This window comes from Macroventuria anomochaeta (assembly GCF_010093625.1).
Source record: "Macroventuria anomochaeta strain CBS 525.71 unplaced genomic scaffold BU25scaffold_38, whole genome shotgun sequence".
NCBI lineage: Eukaryota > Fungi > Ascomycota > Dothideomycetes > Pleosporales > Didymellaceae > Macroventuria > Macroventuria anomochaeta.
Genome location: NW_022985399.1, coordinates 236,770 through 259,689, shown reverse-complemented (window position 1 = coordinate 259,689; position 22,920 = coordinate 236,770). Strand labels below are relative to the sequence as shown.

The 22,920-nt window shown below is 50.1% G+C and overlaps 8 protein-coding genes across 8 annotated transcripts; 4 read left to right on the top strand and 4 right to left on the bottom strand.

The window, feature by feature from the left end:
* Positions 1 to 148: 148 nt before the first annotated feature.
* Positions 149 to 2,648, top strand: BU25DRAFT_414540 (uncharacterized protein; the record flags this gene model as incomplete). The annotated part of the gene is made up of 6 exons (XM_033707316.1): positions 149 to 575; positions 672 to 769; positions 834 to 936; positions 1,072 to 2,403; positions 2,426 to 2,430; positions 2,477 to 2,648. Coding segments are annotated over exons 1-6 (1,739 nt in total), but the record flags the coding sequence as incomplete, so codon positions are not given.
* A 4,595-nt stretch (positions 2,649 to 7,243) lies between these two features.
* Positions 7,244 to 9,459, top strand: BU25DRAFT_401152 (uncharacterized protein). The gene is made up of 2 exons (XM_033704997.1): positions 7,244 to 7,543; positions 7,602 to 9,459. The coding sequence occupies exons 1-2, from the start codon at positions 7,460 to 7,462 to the stop codon at positions 9,447 to 9,449; spliced, it is 1,932 nt and encodes a 643-aa protein (XP_033557480.1). The 5' UTR covers positions 7,244 to 7,459; the 3' UTR covers positions 9,450 to 9,459.
* Positions 9,460 to 9,735: 276 nt separating this feature from the next.
* Positions 9,736 to 10,284, bottom strand: BU25DRAFT_462182 (uncharacterized protein; the record flags this gene model as incomplete). Its single annotated transcript, XM_033710499.1, has 1 exon — positions 9,736 to 10,284. One exon carries the CDS (start codon positions 10,282 to 10,284, stop codon positions 9,736 to 9,738), a length of 549 nt encoding a protein of 182 aa, XP_033557479.1.
* Positions 10,285 to 12,305: 2,021 nt separating this feature from the next.
* On the top strand, positions 12,306 to 13,587 carry BU25DRAFT_181651 (uncharacterized protein). Its single transcript, XM_033700920.1, has 3 exons — positions 12,306 to 12,787; positions 12,846 to 13,162; positions 13,213 to 13,587. Exons 1-3 carry the CDS (start codon positions 12,445 to 12,447, stop codon positions 13,282 to 13,284), a joined length of 732 nt encoding a protein of 243 aa, XP_033557478.1. The 5' UTR covers positions 12,306 to 12,444; the 3' UTR covers positions 13,285 to 13,587.
* Positions 13,588 to 14,467: 880 nt separating this feature from the next.
* On the bottom strand, positions 14,468 to 14,914 carry BU25DRAFT_425048 (DUF336-domain-containing protein; the record flags this gene model as incomplete). The annotated part of the gene is made up of 1 exon (XM_033708321.1): positions 14,468 to 14,914. The coding sequence occupies one exon, from the start codon at positions 14,912 to 14,914 to the stop codon at positions 14,468 to 14,470; it is 447 nt and encodes a 148-aa protein (XP_033557477.1).
* A 1,238-nt stretch (positions 14,915 to 16,152) lies between these two features.
* Positions 16,153 to 16,612, top strand: BU25DRAFT_181647 (uncharacterized protein). The gene has a single exon (XM_033700919.1). The coding sequence runs from the start codon at positions 16,244 to 16,246 to the stop codon at positions 16,508 to 16,510; it is 267 nt and encodes an 88-aa protein (XP_033557476.1). The 5' UTR covers positions 16,153 to 16,243; the 3' UTR covers positions 16,511 to 16,612.
* Positions 16,613 to 17,126: 514 nt separating this feature from the next.
* BU25DRAFT_425047 (uncharacterized protein) lies at positions 17,127 to 17,724 on the bottom strand (the record flags this gene model as incomplete). Its single annotated transcript, XM_033708320.1, has 2 exons — positions 17,127 to 17,587; positions 17,637 to 17,724. 2 exons carry the CDS (start codon positions 17,722 to 17,724, stop codon positions 17,127 to 17,129), a joined length of 549 nt encoding a protein of 182 aa, XP_033557475.1.
* A 1,478-nt stretch (positions 17,725 to 19,202) lies between these two features.
* Positions 19,203 to 20,488, bottom strand: BU25DRAFT_414534 (Caleosin-domain-containing protein). Its single transcript, XM_033707315.1, has 3 exons — positions 20,262 to 20,488; positions 19,726 to 20,211; positions 19,203 to 19,670 (listed from the first exon to the last, which is right to left on the bottom strand). Exons 1-3 carry the CDS (start codon positions 20,374 to 20,376, stop codon positions 19,549 to 19,551), a joined length of 723 nt encoding a protein of 240 aa, XP_033557474.1. The 5' UTR covers positions 20,377 to 20,488; the 3' UTR covers positions 19,203 to 19,548.
* Between the last annotated feature and the right edge of the window lie 2,432 nt (positions 20,489 to 22,920).

Below are 22,920 nucleotides of genomic sequence, written 5' to 3'. Positions count from 1 at the left end.
CCCTTGCATCTGCCGTCTCTCGTGCTGTGTCATACACCTGTCATGCATTCGTCATCAACCAATGCCCCTGCTCTTTCGCCCACGTATCACCCACAGGCCCTACAAGACAGTAACATGGCCCAAAAACCTGGACTCCGGCTCCTGAGTATCTGGATTGACGTTCAACTAGCGGCTGACGAACTTATCGACGGTGGTCTAGACCCTCACAGTATCCGCCTTGGCGGTGGCTGGATCTCCCCACGAAAATCCCCACTCATTCCTTCGGAAACCTTCTGGGGCTCGTGGAAACATCACCTCACTTATTCCCGTCACACCGCACAGCGCCCTCGCGTCACATCCATGCAGCATCAGCCAGATCGTCATCATTCTCGTAACTGACAGCATTTCCAAGCCACCACTTGTAGAAGAAGGCCGCGTGCGCCGAGCGCACCATGAAGGAGGAGGCTGTCTATCCCTCAACAAGTCCCGAGGCGTCGTCCAATTCGCTCACACCAGGCGACCCGCCGCCAAAGAAGAAGCAGAAGAGGAACAAGCCTACTCTGAGCTGCGAGGAATGCGTTGAGCGCAAAACCAAGGTACGTTCTTGTCCCTGCATTTGAGCCTCTTCGTGTTGCAGGAATGAATACATGCGTCATGACTCCGAACGAACGCAAATCTGACGCTGTGCGCAGTGTGATCGCACTCGGCCTCATTGTCTGGCGTGCATCAAGCGACAATCAGCATGCAAATACTCAGCCATAGCAAACCTGATCGCGACATCTGCAGATGGGTAAGTCACAGACCTCACTCTTCGAACAACGATTCGTGCATGCCGTTGCTAAGCAATCCTACAGCGTTGGCGCCGCGCGTAATTCGGGACGAGCCAGGAAGCAACAGCAGAAACCCACTCACCTCCAGCTTGGCAGCGACACGCAGCAGCATTCACCTCCTGTTCAGGTAATTGTCCGCTTCTTGTTATTCCCGTTACACCTGTCAGAGCCGCGTGAACGGGTGTTCGTGTGCTCTTCGGCTCCACGCGGATGGGCTGCATGCACAGACCACTATGCCGGCAATGGCTGACCCACATGACAGGTTCATGCTCAGGTACCGCCACCAGTGAGGGCGCAGTATCGCAGCGTGTCTCTGTCTTCGTCTGGATCATCGCCCTTCTTGTTGTCTAATGTGCCATTCTCGAGTAGAGCTCCTCAGCCGTTTTTCGGCTTGGGCTCTGAACATCCTTTCGCCAATTACTGGACTAGTCGCGGCGGCCTTGCTGAAGTCGTAGGTGTTCTGCCAGCGAAGGAGCAAGCCGACATTCTTGTCGACAAATATTTTGATGCCGTCGATCCGGTGTATCCTATGATACACCGGCGGAACTTTTATGCCGACTATGAGCGCTTCTGGGCGATGTCGTTGGAGGAGAAGCAGGTTGCTGATCCAGTCACGGTTGCCCTGCACTTCGTGGTATACGCCATGGGCACCCAATTCATTCACACACCATCCAACCAGGAACGCGCGCAAATAGCTGAGTTTTATGTTTCAGCAGCGCAGCAAGCGCTGAGATTGTCATCCTACCTGAGCAGAGCTTCGGTTAGGACACTGCAAGCCATGGTGCTTATAGGGTACTTCCTCATGAACGACAATCACGCTTCTGACGCCTGGGCATTCGGAGGTGTCCTTGTACGGCAAGCATACGCGATGGGACTGCACCGCGACCCAGATGTCATAGCATCCCGATGTTCACGAAGCGACAAACAGCAACGCCGGAAACTCTGGCAAGCCATCTTCTTCCAAGACACCTTCCTCACCGTCCTGCTCAAGCTCCCACCGACAACAACTTTCTCCGACGTCCACCCCAAATCCCTCGACGACTCGCTCGACGACTACGCCGTGCCTAACGGCTCCTCCAACGGCAACACCGACCCCGTCCTCAACCCCATGAGCATCACCCACATCGCTCAACTAAAAGATGTCTACCCACCCTACGAACTTGCGGACCGCCGCTACATTCGCTCAATGTGGCACATGGCCAACCTCGTCTCGCGCACAGTCTGTACCCCGCGCTCGCTCTCAACACCCCTTACAACCTCCATATCCCACAAAGCCGCGCTCGTCGAAGAGTACTTCGCACTCCACCGCAGTTTCCCACCCGAACTCACTGCGTCTGACGATGCCACGATCCAGAAACTAGCCGAAACGAACCCTCGCTCTTTAAGGCAGAACCTATTCTTCCGCAGCAATTTCTGGCACTGCGTCATGGTGATTCAATCCGATGAGAATCCGGACGAGGGGTATATGTGTGAGGTCAAGGGGTGTTTGGAGGCGGCGCGCATGGCGGTGCAGAGTTTCATTCATTTCTGGGAATATCTGAGGATCGATGCGAGTGTGTGGTGGGTGTTTCAGCATAGAGCTTTTGAGGAGGCTGTAAGTTATTTTCATTCCCTGCCTTGATTTTGTGGAGTGGTGATGTGAAGAGCGAGGATGCTGACGATGAATAGCTTCTTATGGTGCGCATTCTGGGGCGGCAGGAACAGCCGTTGTCCCCTCGACATAATGGGCCGCCGTCCACAGACCCGTTGTTAATGGCAGCGAAGGAAGATGCGAGAAAATGCTTGGAGATCTTAGATTTGGTTGGCATTGCGCCGGAGATGCAGAAGACGAGAACAGAGGTGTTGAGAACTGCGTTTGCAGATATCCTGTGGTGATGACAGTCAGAGGTTTGAGTCCGTCGGCAAAGGAGTCTTTTACTGTGTTTTGCGATATTGATACCTCTTTTGTAAGTTGAAATGCTGAATACAACCTAGGTTGTTGTCCACAAACCGATCTTCTCAGGATGCTTTCCGTAAGTTTCTGGATCATGCAGGTCAGACCAAGTGCCTTACGGTGTAGAATCTAGAAGAGGTTACAGCTTCATCCCGCATCTTACCTAGTTACAAGTGCCCTGTCATCTCAAGGCCCGAGTGACACGGATGAAGCCCTGTCGCATCACGGGTTCTGACTGGGCGTTCTGCGGTTGCGGTTGATGTTGGAGTAGGTACACTCATTGGCTATTACCTCAATGAGGAGGAGCACAGCCTCCTATCTGACCAATGGATCTCAATCCTACCCGACACCGTTCACGCTAATCTTCCGCTGTACATATTATCGTTTAACTCTTTAACTTGAAGTGTTCAGTCCTCAAGTTTGACCAAAGAACGCCGTGCAAAAGTCTACAGCCTCGGTTTGGCAGAGATACTCTTTTTTCCCCTTATGCATCAACAAGTTTTTTGATGTTCCGGCCGCCACGAGCTTCTCCAGGTTTCTTTCGATCGCTGTCAGGGACAGCCGGCCTAGGAACCCTTAGCTCAGCACCTCTGAGCCGCCACCTCCCAACACCCTCACACAAGCAACAAAAGACCACATCAGACGTCAGCATTTCTCTCTTCTCGGCTTTCAGTTCTTACTCTGCTTTTACCGCACCAACCATCCAACATACCTCAGTCAAGGTTTCGACTAGCTCTTCTAAAAATCTGTTACATCCGCAGCAACGAGTCTTTGTGTGTGGTTTTGCTGGTAGCCAAAGTATCGGCCTTTTTGTATGGCTGCGGGGCCGTGATAAAGTAGATCGAGGTTGACCAAATCAAGCACTTGATCTCCAAGTAAACATTGCCTTGTACACACTGATACCCGTGTTCAACGTTCTGACTTCCTTTCAGTCTGCATCTTCATCGCAAAATCGCACTGTTCTGTAGTCGAGAATACCGATCAGCTTCAACACTGCACTAAAACGGCGCGCGCAACAATGTCTCTGGACAGACAAGAAGTGATATTGGCGTTGGTGTTCGGCTTAGCAGCCACTATCATTGCGCTGCTTTCGTTGCTGGTTGGTGTGCTGCAGCTCATCAGCACGCGGCAAGCTCAAGCTCGAGTTCCTACCATTGTTCTGCAGAGGCTTCATCGATGAAGCTGCACGCGATGATTTCGCACCCTGCAACATGTGAGAGCATTGTCGTCTATCTGTTGACACAGCAGCACTAATCCTGTTGTATTTCATCTCTCAAGCCAAACATCACATAGCGTTACATTATGTGTTCGACTGGCGCCAGGCTTTGTTTGAATCTACTAGGGTTCACAATTGCTCGAAAAATTTAGCGCATTCCGCTATTGCGAGATTTCCATAACAACCCACCCTCTCAACTCATGTGAATCACTGTCGAGCCGTAATTCGGCGGTCTGTATTGCAACAAGACGGTGAGGCTTACTACCATTCCTAATCAAGCAGTTCGCGATAATTCCCACCGATCGTGTGGTGGATGCACACATCTGTGCCCTAGTCGTGTCCTTTTCTAGAAAATCAAACTAGACTTACGACCCTTTCGACTAATCTTTCAGCCAGGCGCTTAGCCCGTCGATTTGATTGGATGAAATAAGCTATGCTAGAGATCAGCGCATAGCCAGGGTAAACCGTGGCTTACTCGCATGGGCGCTCGTCCAAAAACGTGCACTGAGTGGTCTCGCTAAGGCTGTTCCAGCCACGTCCGGTGTAGAGGCTGCTGTGCGACGGAAGGCCGGCGTAGCGCCTATATATTCGACCTATACAACTTTATAAATTCTAACATACTAAGGCTCTAACAATCTGAGCATCATTGAGCGGTCATTCATAAGATCGCGGTCACCCAGCACTTCAAGTCTACAGCCTGGTCAATCTTCTGCCCATCTAGTTAATGACGAACACGACCTTGTCGCAAGTTTTTCGAACTTGTCATTTGTTTGGTCAACTACAGCCTCGAAAATCGAGTCCCTATCCACTACACTTTATATCGCAAGCCATATTTAATATCTCAACCGCGCCATGTCTTTTGAAAGGCAACAATCAGTCTATGCATTGGTATTTGGGATACTCGGTACCCTCATAGCCTTCCTGGCTCTTGCAATAGCCTACCAGCAGGCGAAGCGAGCAAGAAGGTTCGATAGAATCTACGAGCTGGCGTAAGATTGAAGGCACGCCCACTTCACCTACTACTCGAGTATACGTTGACCAATGCACTCAAGATATACCATATAGATGAGTCTGCCAACTCAGATTAAGGTTGCTACGGGATGTTATTATGTAGGGTGTTTGAGCGCATATTTGGATGTACACTGTCAAGCAATGTACAGAGCGAGCCAAAAAAATTGGTTTCTACGTCTTGTGCCCAATTACACCTCTTTTCGAAACACAACTTCTCACGGTGCAGCTAAGAATGTATAAGCAAGCATTATTGATCATCCGACGGGAGTGTCTCTTTTCAACGTACCAAGTAAGTGCGAGTTGGAAGCCTCGAGTTCAGTGTCCTGCATCAGCACCGCCTTTAGCTTCGAGAGGTATTCATACCATCGCCGCAACGTTTGGCTACTTCGAGCCTATGTACAAGCAGTGGAAAAGAACAATCAGACCGTAAGCAAGATGTCAACCGACTCGAAGTTGTATCATCATTGAGGTTGTCAGACTAGAAAACGTAACGACGTGGTTCGTGTGAAGCAGCAAAACGAGGCAGTGAGCGGTTTACATCGTGGAGTGGCCAAAGCGCATCGTGAAGCATGCGATCAATTTGCTAAAGCGCCGGGGACTCGAGTGGTGATCCGGTGGTCGTTGCCCGGTTACGCTGAGGAAAAGGGCAGCAAAGCCGCTGCAGTGCGCGCTCACTCTGGACGCTGAGGGCAAGCTTCTGGAATCCGCGCCATGTCGCCAGACGCCGATGCTTGAAGCCCAGCAGTAAGCGCAGTCTCGCAGTCTACAGGCACCCTCCTCGCGCAAATCGCGTGTAGAGGCGCCTGCCTGATGCCGGCACAACTGCATCATCGCTCAATTATTATGCTTTTCGCTATCTCACATAAGTAAAGTAATGGAGCGATCGAGCACCGTTTCGGTCGTCATCTCCGCCTGCATGGTCTAGAGGGGCATTTCGCGTACAGAAGACTCGCCTGGTGAGCCATGAGGGCATCGAAATCTCCCGTACGGAGGCATCCGCCTATCCACGCGTGCGCAACGCGGTGCCTCCGTTCAGGTCAGCTTAGATCCGACTAAACCTGCAGCTGCAGGCTCTTGCCTTATGCACGTTAAGCAAGCTAGATGCGCAGTGCAGCAAAACGGGGCAGTGTGCATGCACCTCTGCCGGGATGCTGTGGCCACGCCGGGCGGCCATGATCGACGCTTGTAAGCTCTTAAGAAAGATTCCACCCTCAGCACAGCCATACTTATTTGGGCACGACCAGATCAAGGGACGACGACTGCAGACAGACCGGCTGCTCGTGGTGTCTCTAAGGGTTTGACGAAGGTGGGTGTCGTTGAGCAGTGCTTGGCTCACCTACAGGACGACCACGACTTCGAATTTCTCGAATATATGTTATCTTCCTCGATAGTATTCTCTGCTGGATTGACAACCGATGCGAACTTTCAGAATCAAGGTTCCTATTCGTCCTACCTGGTGCGAGGAACTCGCTGCCTGTAAAAGGTACCCCATTAACTAGGCTAAACTAGGACTCGCCGCATCGTCACCGAAGCACCTCCGCATTCGACGATCTAAACACCCCCAGGGCTTGAAGGGGAGATGTCTGAAAAACAACAAGCAGTTTTTAGTCTGGTCTTGGAATTCGCAGGCGTCATCATTGCACTTTTGGCGTTGCTGGTCGCGGTGTTGCAGTATTTGACGATGCGTCAAGTTCACATCCAACCCCCAGCAATGCGCTTGCAGCGTAGAAGGCTGTAGTTGATGTTCTTGCTCTTGACACCTGGAAACCGGTACGTAGCCCCAGTCTTGTATCTGCGCACCCATATTTTTGGTCAGTTCTAACGTCCTCAGATGTACTCCGCCTAACTTGGGAACTTGAAATGAATACGGTGGTCGCTTTCTTCGTACAATCCATTGATACCGCCTCTATTTCCTGTTGTCATATTCCCGCGAGATGAATAAGACAAATTCATATTGAATAGTATCGCAAAACATAGGTCCGCGTTGTGAATATGAAGTTTGGGACCATACCGCATAGGGCATCACACAATGGTTCGTTGCGATGCAGCAAATACTGGGTTATCACAATACTTCTCAGCAAAGATCCCTCCATAATAACTTGAGTGCTGTACGTGCCCTCTGTCAAGGTACACCCAAAGTCGACAGCTTCCGTGCAGCTCTGTTATGATTGGTCAGTTTCCGGCCGTCAAAGGCGCTGCCCCGTGCTAGCGCAGATCGCCTTCCAGAACTTCCGAAGAACAGGGGCGGCGCATCCACATCCTCATCACCTCCATCATCGATATTGTTCTCGTCGGCATTGTGCATTGTTATTGTTAGCTTAATGAGTTCGGTAAATCTATATATCATCAAGCCTTGCACAAAGACAGCGGTCGCACAGGACGCGCAGTACACCAATCTGTTGCGGTGTATATAACCACCCGAGGGTCAGAAAGGTCGGCCTTTTTGTATCGCTGCGGGGCCGCGACAAAATGCAATGATTGCCCTGGGTAATGTCTTCCAACAACAAACTCTACGATCCAGACCAGGCTGCTGTAAACACACGTTGGATACAGCCTTGGAGTGAGGCTTTCAGGGTAGGTCACAACGGGTCAGCATGGGCGCACACAAAAACTCAATCCTAACATGGCACAGGCGCAACGCGATGTTGGGCTCCGCATCCCGATCGATTTTCACACTGTGGCAGCAGTCTCCTTGACACAGGCTTGCTTTGTTGACAATCAGTTTGAACACAATGCATTCCTGAAATGCTTTTCGAACCTTCTGGGAGTTGGCTTCCCGCGGTTCGAAATTGATGTCTACTGGGATGCACTGCGCTCAGTATGGAGTCTGTGTCCAGTTCAACTTCCACAGGACGGCGTCGAAGTGCAGAACAATGCATCCATAGTCTCTAGTCCGACAATTTCAGTGTCTACGGGGACCGCGACTGCTAGGTTGCTGGAGACTACTGCAACGATGCCACAGCCGTTGAAGATCCGTCAGGATAGTTCAGTGTCCACTCAAATTGCATCAGCATCCTCTGCAGCAGTGGATCAGGCCTCTTCGAGTTCTCCGGATACAATAAGCGCTTCTGCACAGCCGACCGTCATCAGCTATCCGACAGTGAAAGGCCTACCACTTTTACAGATTGGACGGTACAACTGTACGTCACAGATGACTCTCGGCCTGTTGACTGGCTTGTTAGAAGACTTTCTCCAAGAAACAGCTACTACCACTGGTGCGACCATCACGTTTCTCAACCTCAACATCCATGCTGCAGCATCCTTGTCAGATCCGGACGGGCCGGCGCCGCAGCTTACGCAGGATCAGATACCACAATCAAGCGATAGACTGAGTGAAATTGTAAACGGGAATCTCTCGAGCGTCCTGTACCCTTCGGAAACCTTGGGAGAGCAGCGTGCGAATCTCAACAGCAGCTGGTATAATGTCGAATGGGAAAATCTCCCTGCGCAAGGATACTACCAGACTTCAAAGAATTCTGCGGGTAATGTTTTCACAGAAAGTGGTTGGCCGACTGAGGCATTGATGGAGTTTCAGGAGTTCAAGAGAGTCATCGCTAGTTTTGGCACAGTCGACCAACAGATGGCGGCCTACGACATCAGCGGCGATTTCAATGATATCTTCCCTCCGGGAACTATCACTGAGCAGCGACAGACCTCTTTCGCTACTACTGGACAACTCAATTCTGGATGCTACTTTCCTTCCTCCGACAATATGGTGACAACACGGACAAACTCATCGTTTGCTCGTGCCTCACCACCGTTGATCAGCATTGATGCGAACCCCGACCTCATGAGTTCAATACCATCGGTATCTAACCTGACTCGATGCGACATTATTCCCTTCCTCAACCAGAGCCTTGCAGGAACAACAGCGGACAAGAACCCCTTGCCCTATGCTGCGTACGTGCATTCGACATTATGGTCCTGGGCACCAGGGCAACCTCTAAACGTCACGCGAGGTAGTTCCACCGCCAATCGCTGTGCGGTCATGACAAATTCAGCTTACCCTGGCCGATGGGAAGTCACCGACTGCGGCAACCGTTATCGCGCAGCCTGTCAGAACCCGCAGCAGCCATACTATTGGGAAGTCTCCTCGAATACATCCGACTTCAACACCGCCAAGGGTCTATGTCGCTCGCCGTTGCATTTTGCTGTTCCGCACACGGCGCTTGAGAACGCACATCTCCATGCTGCTTTGCAAAGAACTCGTGAGCCCAACGAGCCTGTCTACATTGATCTTAATCAGCTTGGCACTGCAGACTGCTGGGTCATTGGTATCAACAGCACATGTCCATATTTGCAATCTACTGACAAAAATCGGACTCGCATCGTTATCATTCCTACAGTTGCGGCTGTCATCATTTTCGTTCTTGCGGCATTCACTTTCTTTGTTAAGTGTGCATCGAATAGAAGGGAAGATAAAAGGGGAAGAGGAAGGAAGACGGTAGGTGGGTGGGAATATGAGGGTGTACCTAGTTAGTTGGATTCAGTGAGTCGTTGTGCTTTATAAGTTCCAGGAGGTTTGCTAACATCATGCAGGGCATACAAATCTTAACATTACTATTTGTGATAGAACGGGCCTGTCGTACTACGCATCATAGGGCAAGAAACACGCACCTTCGCAGTCAAATTCACGCTCGATCATCTCGAGCTCGTTATCAGACTCATTGGGAGGCTCACCATCCAGACGCCACTATTCTATCCCATCCCGAATTGACTGGACTATGCGGTCCTCCAGGTCGTCAGTTGCGACAAGACCAATATCCTCAAGAACTAGACCAGCCGGGCTGATCGCGCAGCTGAGCGATGATTGCGTTGTTTAGATCCATCTCGAACTGTGCCTTATCGGCCGCAAACTTTTGCTTCTCGGCCTGTAGCACCGCGCGCCATTGCTGGGTCTGCTCCATGGTCACTAGCGTCTCGAAGCTAATTTTAGGTGAGGTGTCAACCGCGATCCGCTTGAGTTCGAAGGTCTCGTTGCCACGTCGGCTGATCTTCCGAACGATCGCATGATACTGCTTCATGTAGCCTCGGCGGTGGTCTGCCTCTTCTTCCTCATACAAGGACCGCGGAATCATATTCAGATACGGTACTGTCCGTGGCCAAGCCTCCTTCGGGTGGAACGGCGATATCAGCGCAGAAGCCTTGCGCTCTCTACCGGTCGCCACTGCATCACAGTCAGCCGGCGTTGCATCTTCATGGGCCATGAACTTATCCATCAGAGCATGCTGCTCTCTGCCCACTTCGATGACCTCTGCCTGCCAAGCTTCAAACTTTTCTACGAAAGCTTCATTAGTTTTGTCTTGTGCGTTCATCTCGTCTATGCATCGGTTATACTCGTTTGCCCACTTGTTACACTTGACCGTGCAGCGGTCTTGCCAGATCCGAGTGATACGTTCCAAACGCAATTCGCGATGCACGATGTCCAGACCGGCGCTGTTGGTGTCTGTGAGGTGTTCGTCGCGACAGACTATGTTGGTTTACTGTCCAAGTTGAGTCAATTGCTGATATAGGGTTGCGATGCGCAAGCACAGGGAGCCTGAACGGTTTGTTGTAGTAGTTGAAGTCACTGCACTGCTGATGGATATTGAAAGATCGTCCCCTACCAGAAGAGACTTATGAGTAACTTCGCCTCTGAGAACTGCAACGTTACGAAGGGCAGCTGGCGCTCTCAGATAGCGAAGAAGGGCGCAGTCAATGCGCTTTATGATACCGCCGGTGAAGTTTTGGAGTCTTGGGATGGGATAATGCCTGATTGCGAAGTTCCCATCTTGAGATTGGTGCACAACTTTGGAAACAAGATTGCTATGCTCTGGGACCACTATCATGCTATGTGTTTAGTAGTGGGCGACTCGAGAAGTACTATGATTCCGCTCTAGATCTAGACATGTGAGCTTTCACTCAATAATAAGGCACGGACAGATCTGACCATAACATATAGTATTGCGCATGAATCTGCGTACTTTGTTGCTTCACAGACGGTCAAGTTCCGTTTCAAGTACGGTTCCAACAGACGAATCTGCAGCGATCCAGGAACACATTACAGATATCATGGCGATAACTTGGAAGTAGAAACAGTTGGCAGATCAGTCCAACCGGCTGATCGGAGAGCTGTTCTTCGGCGAGGGCTGAGAGAAAGTGGAGTACTGTGCGCTCCAGACCTTGGGCCTCCCGAGAACGCCTGCGCATATGATTGGGAGAGGGCCACGGTCAGAATTACTGCTATAAGCATTTATAACGATAAGACCGACACTACTGATAGGTATGATCAGTTCCATATGGCTTCGAAGGCATTTTGCCAGTCTGCAAAGGCCATCAATAAGCCATCTCGGCAGATTAGCATGTCGATATAATGGTACTGCTGTCAAGCCTGGAGGGTTTCGGCAGGTACTGAGTTCAAGCTGAGCAGATCTGCCTGTAGTTCTCAACTTGTGCAAAAGTTGTTGACATTCGAATAAACGTTTCTTGGCTAACTTCCAAAGTTCATAGGGGTTCTGGGAGCCTGAAAACTTAGGTTACGGCCTGGTTAATGAAGCTGGGAGAGAAGGAAGACCATCCTTTGTCTGCTACACTCTTAGACACATGCCGGGATTTTTAGAATCGAACTTCACTCACCCTTTTTACATTCGCGATGAACGCCATTGGACTCTGATCAAAAGGCAGTGCTCAGCATTCGAAACTTGGCAATATCGAATAACTCAAAGATCGTCGGTCATCACCACAGCTTCTGGGTTCAGTCAAGCCCTACCAGCAGAACCTTTGCAGCCTTTCCATCAACAACGCCTCGTATCCCATCACGACATGCCCTGCTGATGCAAAGTTCGAACATATAGTGCCACGAGAAAAGTCACATTCGGCCCGCTTTAGAAGGGCCGAAACCGCACACCGCTATCTTGTAGCATGTAAATTGGCATTTGAGAATAACAGAACGACGGCAGCATCGTTGAGAAGAAAGACACGATGAATCCGAAGATGGTGAATGATACTGCTAAAAAGCGCAAGCAACGCATGGTCCATGTGTAAGTTTAGGTCCCGTTGCATAAAGACTCCTCACACCACACCTCTGCAGGTAAACGACTCATGTGTTTCTCCTCATCCCCACATTTTCGATCATCGCTACACCCAAGATAGCCTAGACTGACGCTCTGTAGGTCCCTTCCAATTTTGATGATCATTTGAAACCAATCAAATGCCATGGAGATGTTCCATCAAGCCGGCTACGGCATGATAACCATGGGCCTCGTCATCTTGTTACCTGTATATGTTGATGATGCACGAGCAGACCCGATGCAAATCAAAAGCAAGAAGTACTTGTAGGATCGACGACCACGCGAGTCTTTACTTCCGAGATACTTCGCGTTGTATCGACACCAAAAGGACGTTCGTCCTCGCAAAATCATTCACGGACCCATTTCTCGATTGCTAACACACATTCAACATCTCTCACGCAACAACGTCCTACAAGAACAGTTAAGATGTCAGGCGTCCTATGTACATGGGCGGCCAACATCCCTCGATCCTCCGAGCAGTGGTACGAAGACGAGTACATTCCTTCCATGGCGTCGAAATTAGCACAACACGCGCTGCACTGTGAAGTGGCCGAGGTTGGACTCGATGACGAAGTTGATGGTGTTGGGGAGCGCGAAGCGCCTTGGACATGGCTCACAGTTTACGAGATGGAAGATGCAGGGAAGGCGACAGATGCGACATACGATGAGAGCAATCACCCGCCCATGACTAGCGGGTTGCAAAGCGCGAGATTTGATGTGAGGACATATGAGGAGGTCAAGAGGTGGCAACAGGAAGATTGGGAGGGCGGTATGCATACGCGCAGTTCTGCATATGGTCATCGAACAGGAAGCTAATAGAAGCGCAGATCACGAAGACATAGTCAGCGTAGCCGTGATGGAGTGGCAAGTAGAGGAGGGAGACGAGAAAGAGGTTCTTGACTTCTACCAATCCGAGGCGGCTCCTACAATTGCTTCATCACCGGATGTGCTGAGGTTTCGCATGTTCAAGATCAAGAACGCGACCGTGCTGAAAGTGGACTCCTACGAGACGCTTGAAAAGAAGAACTTGCACACGTATCTGACCTTGGTGGAGCTCGAAACTGAGGAGTGGCCGTGGGATGTGGTTATTGCGTTGGATGAGAAGCCGAAGTGGAGAGAGTACTGGGAAGGACAGAAGGTGGTGGTAAGTAAAGTCAACTCTCGTGGATTCTATCGGTTGCTGACAAAACGCAGAAGTGGCAGAGTAGTCATTACCTCGTCAAGAGGAGCTATCCCAATGCTGATGAAGACGGCGGCGATGATTAGTACAGCCAGTCGTACGCATTGCGAACCTATTTCCAAACTACATTTACGTTGTGAACAGTCTATCGATTAGAAGACATGCCTGTTCTGCAGTTCTCCTCTTGCAGAATTCATCAGTGTCTCCCCACGCTTCTCTCACCTTCCGTTGCAGCTTCCCTCACCTCGTGTTCGATCAAGAGGCCAAATTGCATGAGCAGCTCTGCACTTCTAGTCAGTCTTGCTCCATCTTTCCAATCCTTTTCCTTTCACCAAGTTCTCAGAGACCAAACGTCGACACACCTAGAATTTGTGAGAGTACCAAGCTGCCCCGCTACTATTAAGAGTGTGATGAAAACGTGTGTTGTAACGCTATGCCCCCGATCTGAGCTGACTTTCGCAGTCACTTTGATGTGCAAAAGTCTGAACTCAAACGCAAGCTACCCGCAGAATGCTATCACATCTTCCATGATACTCTACGACGCTCAATCGGCGCAACCCAGAAGAGCAGGGCATCAGCTTGGGGCTGGCGATCGACGATGGCATGGCCTTTCGAGCGTACAGACACTTCCGAGGCGTACAGCTCTTCCGTGGTTCCGAAAGGGAGGGCCATGACACTTCGTACACTGTTTCTTAGAGGTGGAGGATATTTGTGTGGTGTCTGATTCGACGCACGGGTACATGGGTGTCGAAGAATTCATCAGATTCGATGTCTGTGGAAGCGTGGCTGGTAGTGCGGTCCATGTTGTGATTTGCGGTGGAAGTTTGATTTGAGGAGAGAAGAGTATGAGACGCCCGGAAACACTCAAATATTGCAATACAGATATTGTGTTGGCTTTGGTACCATGTTAGCGTTGTCATCGTACCAAGCGCGAACCGCAAGTACAAGTACAAGACACGTACCCATCCCCTAGTACCGAATGCAAGACCCTGTACAGGCACATAAAGGCTTTTTATACTGTGAAATAAGTGATGCTCGGTCTCATGGTTATAGGAGTTGTTCACGGGGCGGTCGGCTCATGATTCCGGAACGTCGTATGCACCCTAGCTTCTACTGACCATTGGAGTGCCCCAGCATTGTTTACTGATGTATTTTTGCAGGTTTCTCGGCGTTCGGCTTGTGGCGAAGACCCAACTATGCTTCAACAGCTCTTATTCCATGCCAGGCATTATGTCTCTATCAAACTCTGAAATCGTTCGCGCATGCTCCTTATAGCTTCGCCTTGAGACCAAAGCTTCTCTCGACAGCCTTCTTCCCCGCTGTGCTCACATCTTCATCCTGCGCCGGCGTCCCCGTACTGCACCCAATAGCGCCGACTACAACTCCATCCAAGACGATCGGCAGACCACCACCAATGGTGTTGAACCTGCCGCCATTTGTGTGGTTGATGCCGTATGCAGGGCCGCCAGGCCATACATTCTCTTTGTATACAGAGGTTGGGACCTTGTGGCCCGCAGCTGTGAACGCCTTGTCGATAGCGATGTTGATCGATGTGAATTTTGCGCCTTCCATGCGAGCAAAGTTGAGCAGATGTGTTGCGTGGTCGACGATTGCGATGTTCATGGGTACACCGATCTCTTTGGCGCGTTGTTCGGCGGCGGCCAGCGCGATGCGCGCGCCTTCGAGGGTGAGCGTGGGTACAGTTTTCGTCGTCATCGTGGATTATATGTATGCGGAGCGTACTGTGAAGTGTTGTGAGCAGAACAAAAGTCCTACATGACGGATAAAAAGTAAGCACCATCGGATACTGCAGGATGCGGAGCACGGCCTCGGTTGACAGGGATGACGTATCATTGCATGGGCGACCCGACCGCCCTCGATATCGACGCGCTACAGGCGCCTTTCCGCTTTCACTTCATCTCTTTCCAACTTTTCCATTAACATCATCGTGTCAGGAAGTAGTTTCAACCCTCGGTAACCAATCTGATACAATTTGATCGCGTCGAGATGCTGCATTGACTGTGAGGAACTAGCAACTTATTTGCGATCACCTCCTGGCGCGTCAATCACGCGTTGCGTCGTTGTTCATGCCGCAGGCGAGCATGGACTATACCCCAGTCGAAACGAGCGCGCCCTGATGCAGCTGAGTCCAAGGAGTACGCGTCCAGAGTTACGATGCAATGAAAATGGGCAGCAGTTGCCAGAAGTACTACGTACAATCGTCCAGAGTCGCCCTACGGGTTACCGAATGCCTGGGAAGCAGCCCAACTTGAGAATATTAGACGCCTTACTAGGACGAGAAGGAGCGCAGTCGAAATGCAGGCGTAGTCCTCAAAGTATTTCTCGGATGGGAAAGAGTCCACAATCTGCGTAAGGAACAAGGTTGAAGTTACAGCTCGACTTCTTGACATGTTTGGCTCCACTTGCATCTTCCTTCTGTTGCTTCTTTCAACATGTCACATCAGCATGCAATGGCGTTTTTTCCTTCGCTAGTTCTACTTGCTTGCCTTGCCAATGGTAATCGCGCAGCTCTCCTTAACCTCGAGCACCTGCCGTTTGTAGCCCCACAGCAACGCATGGTCTTCCGCCATGCTATCTAGTCGAGCGCCAGTCGTTGCGAGCTGTCACTTTTTTTTTAGTTCACTTTACTATTGTTGTTGCATTGATACCGTCGTGCGCTGCTATCATCATCAACATGAGTGGTTTCGACAGTGGCGCGTACCGGTCTCACAAGGACATATTGGACCGCCTGTCTCGCCCTCAGCGGCAGTCGACGTGGATACCAACTAAGTGCGACTGGCGATATGCCAGTAGCGTCTTCGAGCACACCGACTCGAAGACTCACCCAGGTACCAAAGCACATGGGATGACCTTCACTACGACTATTGTGGCGGTGTAGGCCGCTGTAGTACACTGATAGCTACGGTGAACGACAATATAGACCATTGAATTGATGGAATACTGCACTGAGTTCCTATCTAGTCAGGAGAAGACGACTATATACCTGACCTGTAACACACTAGACTAGAGTAGTCTGCTACGGGTATGCTCAGACCTTGTATGGACCGACTGATACCGCAACAACTATCAACGATACGTGCGTTGCAAGGCGCTGAGAAATACACAACCAGCAGCGGCAGTGATACAAATAGTGAGAACGAAGACATTCTCGAAGATACAGCTACACCAGACAGTTCAGAGGGCAGGGAAAGTTTGAAAAGGTCGGTATTACGGCTGCGGCAGAAGATGGCAAGAGTAGGACGAGTGAAAAGAATTATGCGGGCCAGTGTGCAAGATCACAAGCTGTGTTAAACATCCACAAAGACCTTGTCGATCTGAAGATGCATATCCACATCCCGCTCCGCAACATTGTGGCCTTCCCGTTCCTCGCGCTACGCGAGGTCATCAGCGGAGCATTTGAGTTGGGTATCGACAAAGCCGAACGCTTGACAGCAGCGAGAAAGGGCAGTACGAAGACTACGATACATGCGACGATAGATCGCATGAAGCCTGAGGCTACTCCACAATTCGTACTGAAGCGCCCACGACAGGTTGAGCTTGAAGAGATACTGTTATTGTTGCGGTATTAGTCGGTCCATACAAGACCCTATTACCCTTGCTTAGACTGTTATATAGTTGTCTTCTCCTCACTAGATAGCAACTCAGCGCAGTTTTCATCGACCTGATAGTCCTACGCTATCGTTTACCGTAGCTATCAGTATTCTACAGCGGCCCACGCTGCCACAGACAACATACATCACTGATTAAATGATCCGTCACCACCACACTGTTCAGAAGATTATCTCGGACCAATCACAATTTTTCATTACACTATGATCATTTGGACGGTAGGGCAAGAACACGTACACTGTGATGTCCTAGCTACCTTCAACATTCGCAGTGCTTCAAAGACATCCTGCCTGGAGTCTCAAAGGTGACTCGAGAAGATCCTACGTTGACCTTCTTTGGCCCTGTCCTCATTCATCCTCTCTCCACCTGCCACTGACGTTGCCTTAACTACACTCCGAAGTGCTTGGTCGTACCGCTCGGCCATGAACCGAAGGTCTGCAGCCCACCGTAATTCGGGCAGACCCAGATGATCCCGAGTCGCCAAGTACGCATTCTGCTCCTCTACAGGTCTTGCCAACATCAAGTCAGGGTTGCAATCAAAGTGAAGAACCCAATCGGAGTGTATAATGCGAAGTCCATGTCGCCGTGGCACACTCAGCCACATCTGCTCGGGGTCAAGATCAGTACCCATCACGTATCGCAGAGGTACGCTACACGCTCCAGCAATGACTATACCGGCAACAGTTATGCCAGCACCCTTGCGAACGAGGTAGGGATTGAGACGGTAGTCGTCTGTCAGTACAATGCTTACGGATTCATCTATGTATTTGTTAGCCATACTTCCTAGAGGTACACTGTATCGATTTACCTGTGATGATGGGCGACATCCTCGGCGCAAGTACACGAACAGCTCGCGGGTCCAAGTGATTGGGGTTAGCTAGTCCATGTGAAGCCATGATGTGTAGCTTTCGTGTAGCCGTGGTTGAAGAACGGGCTCGATGTGGACGATCTTGCAGAAGAGGGGATTTTCGGAATACACAAGGGTCGCATGCTTACGGGCCGTCTGAACAACTCGTAGTGAAAGCGAACGAACATAGCCTGCAGGGCTGGCTGCCTACTTCACTTCTGTTAACCTCGGTTTACCGCCCGATGTTGTTCACCTACAAGGACTGACAGACTCCCCGAGACTTTCATGCGATGATTTTGATCTGGTCGATGCATAGACATATTTGCTCCAACGACGCCACGATTAAGCATGAACCTTTGACAGACTGATCTGGTCTGTCGCTGTTCCATTTCTGAACTTCATGTATACGTCTCAGCGAAAACGCAATACGAAAACCAAATTCAGTGGCGCTTCAAAGTCGCTGACTTTCCGTGTTGAAAGGCTCAGAGTCACATATTGTCCTATTGTCTTCTGAGCGGCGGGGCAAAAAACATCGGAAAGTGCGAGGGTGAAGGGAGAATTCTTTTGACTGTGTGAGATTTACCGAGAGTATCTGAAGATGATTTGACGTTTAATGGGAGGATAAGAAAGCAAGAAGCGAGTGATGACATCGTGGATGGCAGTCGCGTCACGAAAACGTGCTAGAGACGCGCTAGAAGCACGATGAAAGGAGGAACAGAACAACAACGCTTGTGTCAAAGAATCTTCGGGTTGAGAGCGCGATGCACGTCTCCTGTTACTACTCTCTGTTGTTGCTATGAAAAGACTCAGGTCCGTGACACCAAGATTGAAGTATCCCTTGCCCCTTGTTCGAAGCTGCTCCTACCACCGACGCAATAACGATACCGCTTTTAATTCACGCTCCTTGTGACAACTGTAGGGAGGCAACTCGGCGACCCATATATTTTGCTCGTCGTAATTGTCAGATACGTCGATACTGGGCAGACTTGCTGCTGAGTGACTTTCGTGTAGGTGGTGCGCGTATCCGCACCCAAATAGCAGATGGTGTTGCAGTAGATGCAATAAATGAAGGTGTAACTGCGCAGGGCAGTCAGGGTGGAACTGCACAAAGCAGTAAAATATGTATATTCTGTTCTTGTTGTGTTTCTGTACGGCCTCTCACCAGGCCATCAGCAAGGTCTATTTACATGACGTATTTATCGTGCAGCCAAGGGCAAAAGGTGCTTGTTGGAACAAGCAAGAGCACTGCACCGACACACCTCTCTAATCTATAAACCTTCACAGACGGTCTTGGTAGTGACGGTGAGGGACAGGGTCGACGTGGTGCTGGTCGTTGAAGAGGACTTGGTTGGAGCGGATGGGGAGGGATATGGTTCGCATGCTGACCTCCATTCGTCAGGCTTCCTGGTATCGCAGTCTTTGGCGCTGACGACAGCGAGAAGACGGAGGGAGGAGAAGAGAAGGGCAAGCTTCAGGATTGTTGTATGCTCGATGGTGAGGTCCGAAACAAGATGCCACGGCGGAGGTGGAAGACTTGAGTGCTGCAGTTGATGATACTTAAGATACATATGGAAGACTCTTATGTAGGTATAGTTGCGTGGCCATTCTCAGGCTCGCATGAACCTGACGTTGATCTAGACGTCTTGGAGTCTCACTACCTGGAGGCCCTGTGCAACTTGACAGACCGCTACCGCCTTCCTCAATGGTATTTACCGAGCAACGATTGCCACGCTTGAATGCTTGGTACCGGAGTCTGTGGTTACAGAACATTCATATAACCCATCAGGCCTTCTATACACCTGATACCACGGTATCGCGACTAACCTTTATATGAAGCCTAAATAACCGAAACTCCATTGTTCAGTGACCAATTTCATAAGCTCCTCGATCGTCTGGCCGCAAGACTGTAGAAGATACTTCCATCGTAAATCCCACGGATATCCTCCTTCATCATGCGCCCATCTTCAGGCCAAAGCATCAGGTACGTAGCAAGCCCTAAATACGTCAGTCAGTCGACTAACCTCGCTGAATACTTCAAAATCCCACTCACACTCGAAGAATGCACCACCCCAGCCGATCGGATCCGCAATACACCGCTGCCCCTTCAGCACGTTACTCACATCCCAGATCGTTAGATAATTCCTCCCTTCAGCATATTTGGAAAAGATGTCCTCAAATTTCTGCGGTATGAACCGGCCCTCTGTATCATACGTCCCAGTATCACTTCCATGTTTATCTTTGTGAATATTCTTGATAAACACGCGGAAAAATGGATCAGGCAGCCAGCCCGAGCACGTTGGGTACGAGAAGTTGCCATGAATGACGAGGACAGCTATCCAGGAAAGGAAGATACTGAAGCCGAGGCGGTGGAACCCTATGAATGTGTCTTGTGGCCATATGACGCCGTCGTGGTCGCGATCGAAAAAGTCGCAGTGCTGTTGCAGGACAGTCTGATGCGAGTGTTTCTCAGCCCAGTTGTTGCTTGTTGTGCCTTGTGGAGATTCAGATGACGGTGCGAGGTTCGCACGGGCAGTCCCTGTGTTTGTCAGCGGATGGGTCGAGGAAGAAGGTGGGACTAGGACGCACCTGCATGTTGAAGCTTTCCACCCGAGTTGAGGAAGGGTCTGCGTTCTTCTGTGACGGGCACACCTCGAATCGATCGTACCACCATGTCCTCTCCATGTGTGTTCTGGACGGCCATGGTGGAAGAAATGGAAGGGCTAGTTGGCGGAGCAAAGCCTCGAAACGTGGAAGTGGGTATGAGTGAAGCAGACAACAAAACGGCGAATGAAAAGGGAGGCATTGACGATGCGTGTAAGCTTCCGTAGTATTTACCTTGGCCTCGGACTTTCACATGAAATGTTCACTATCGCTCGATCACAATGACATCATTCCAACTTCATCTGCGCTCGGAGCACCTCCCCGAAGTTACACGCCAATCGATAGGGCACGTCTTATGGAACAACGTTCCGATGTGGATTTTGGGGTATCAGTAAGGTGCGTCCCTGAGTGAATAGACATCCTATGTCGAGAGAGATTTGCAGTTCAGACCTTCAGCGCCTCTCATTTGTGAGTTGTGAAGCTGCCGTTGATCTGTCATGGTTACAAGCTATTTCTGTTGCGGCGTGAGCCGCTGTAGAATACTGATAGCTATGGTAAACGATAACGTCGGACTATCGGGTCGATGGAATACTGCGCTGAGTTGCTATGGGTGTTTTTCAAAATACCTGCCCCAGCTTGGTTAGCGGGCGGGGAAAGGCTTGGGATGATGACAATATCTCCTTACCAGCAAAACCTCATAGTAACAAGATATTGCAGCCATTCAAGACCTTCTGAATCCTTATTTTATTGTCAATTGAGTGTTTGCTGGTGTTGCAATGCCTCCAAAGTCAAAAAAAATTGAAGAAACGCACCGCGCAGCCATCACCAAGCCTGAGCCAGCACCTCAGCCAGCACCACCTAAGAGACATCAGCACAACCCTTCTAGGCAATTTACTCGACCTGATCCTTCACTGTCTACCCCAGCTCTGCATTGGAAGCGCTCATAGCAGGCTCACACGCATCCTGAACCTGAGCCCAAGCCTGCTGAGCCCGTTGCTGCCCCAGAAGTGTAAGGGACACAACCAGAAGCGGAGGTGAACCCTCCTGCACCAAAAGGGTCTCCACTAGGAGACTGAAGGGTGTCCAAAGAGACCCCGCTAAGCAAGGACACCCATATCAAGATCTGTTGGTAGAATAGAACAACAGATAGAAATCTTGATTATTGCATTAGTTGCTCGTCTCTATCGCCCCTTTCATTACAGCTGTAAGGAACTCATCAAGCTAGGCTTAAAACCAGTTGAAGGCTTCCCCTGCCTTTACACCAATCAATGGCTCATCCTGTTCATCTACGTTGATGATATTGTGATGGTTTTTCAAAACTCCAATTGTCAGGTCTGGCTGGTGATATAGTACTGTTCTGGCTAGAGCTCACCATTAGAGTGAGCTGTGATACCTTTTGGCTTGCTTGGCTCAGTGGGCCGGACCTGAGTCTTGACACCAATAGCCAACTCCGCCAACAGTTCAAACAATGTCTCACTGAACTGTACAATCTCAAGAAGATGGGAGACCTAGCTTGGTTTCTTGGTATATAAGTTGTCCAAGACTGTCCAAATCAACATACCTGGTTAATCTGGCATGCCTACATTGAGAAGGTCTGCTCTTGATTTAATATTGAAACACCACCAACCGGTTGATTCCCTGACTGTTGCAATTTGTGCCTTAAGCAAAGCTTGTAGACACTATTTGATTGGTTCTCGGGGATGAGCAGAGGTACAGAAAGCCTGTAGGGGTTGACAGTCACCTAAGCAAGGCTCGGGTGGTCAGGGCTAGACTATCTGGGCAAGGCGGTAATTAGTAGCCTTTGTACGGTACTAAGACTAAAGTCTGTTTGCGTAAGGCCCGTGCTGACCCCAACAACGCAATCGCGTGAGTGAGACCCCAATTTCAACCACCAATAACACCACCAATATGAGAGCTTTTGGCACAGTTATTTCAGGCAATCAAAGGCCTAATGCTGAGCTTTCTGATCATGAACTCGATTATTTGATATCTCAAATGGAGGCAGGGGCGCAGACAAAAGAAGTAGCTGATGCACTTGGCTGCTTGCAACTGTTGAAGTCGTGTCTTAAGCAAAGCTCGTAGACACTATTCGATTGGTTCTCGGGGATGAGCAGAGGTACAGAAAGCCGTCAGGGGTTGGTTATCACTGAGCGAGCTCGGAGCGGCAGAGGTTTGACTGTGATAAACCGCCGTGATAATCAGGGGGTAGTCGTCTAGTCAAAGACCATGGCGACTGGTTGCAATGAGTAGTACAGAGTATACTGTCTGGCTCGAGAGCAGGTGAGATTCCAATAACAAAGTTGATTGACGAGGTTGAACACGATGCCATAAGGGCAGCGTGTCTACTTGCTTATATACTTGACAGGAGGATTGATTGTACTGCTCATATCAAGTATCGTCAGTGACTTGATACTCGGTCCAATCGAGCGTTGTCGACGTGACCTCGATACTTGGTCCTTGGGGTCCTATTGATCGTTGTCGACGTGGGTCCTCTGCAAGTGGGTCGGTATATGGGTCCGTGATGATCGTTTGTGTACGAGATCCACGTTGTATCCACTGCAGTCCTTTTCGTACAATCTTGGTTCGTATAACAGATTTTGCGAGTGTTGATTATACTGGGTATCACTGACGTGGCTTCACAGCT

Coding starts and splice junctions, on each gene's coding strand:
- BU25DRAFT_414534 (XM_033707315.1), bottom strand. CDS start 20,376: ATGGCCGTCCAGAACACACATGGAGAGGACATGGTGGTACGATCGATT. Junction 20,212..20,261: donor TGGAAAGCTTCAACATGCAG/GTGCGTCCTAGT, acceptor TGACAAACACAG/GGACTGCCCGTGCGAACCTC. Junction 19,671..19,725: donor GGGTGGTGCATTCTTCGAGT/GTGAGTGGGATT, acceptor TGACGTATTTAG/GGCTTGCTACGTACCTGATG.
- BU25DRAFT_401152 (XM_033704997.1), top strand. CDS start 7,460: ATGTCTTCCAACAACAAACTCTACGATCCAGACCAGGCTGCTGTAAAC. Junction 7,544..7,601: donor CTTGGAGTGAGGCTTTCAGG/GTAGGTCACAAC, acceptor AACATGGCACAG/GCGCAACGCGATGTTGGGCT.
- BU25DRAFT_181647 (XM_033700919.1), top strand. CDS start 16,244: ATGCTCAGACCTTGTATGGACCGACTGATACCGCAACAACTATCAACG.
- BU25DRAFT_181651 (XM_033700920.1), top strand. CDS start 12,445: ATGTCAGGCGTCCTATGTACATGGGCGGCCAACATCCCTCGATCCTCC. Junction 12,788..12,845: donor ACAGGAAGATTGGGAGGGCG/GTATGCATACGC, acceptor ATAGAAGCGCAG/ATCACGAAGACATAGTCAGC. Junction 13,163..13,212: donor GGGAAGGACAGAAGGTGGTG/GTAAGTAAAGTC, acceptor GACAAAACGCAG/AAGTGGCAGAGTAGTCATTA.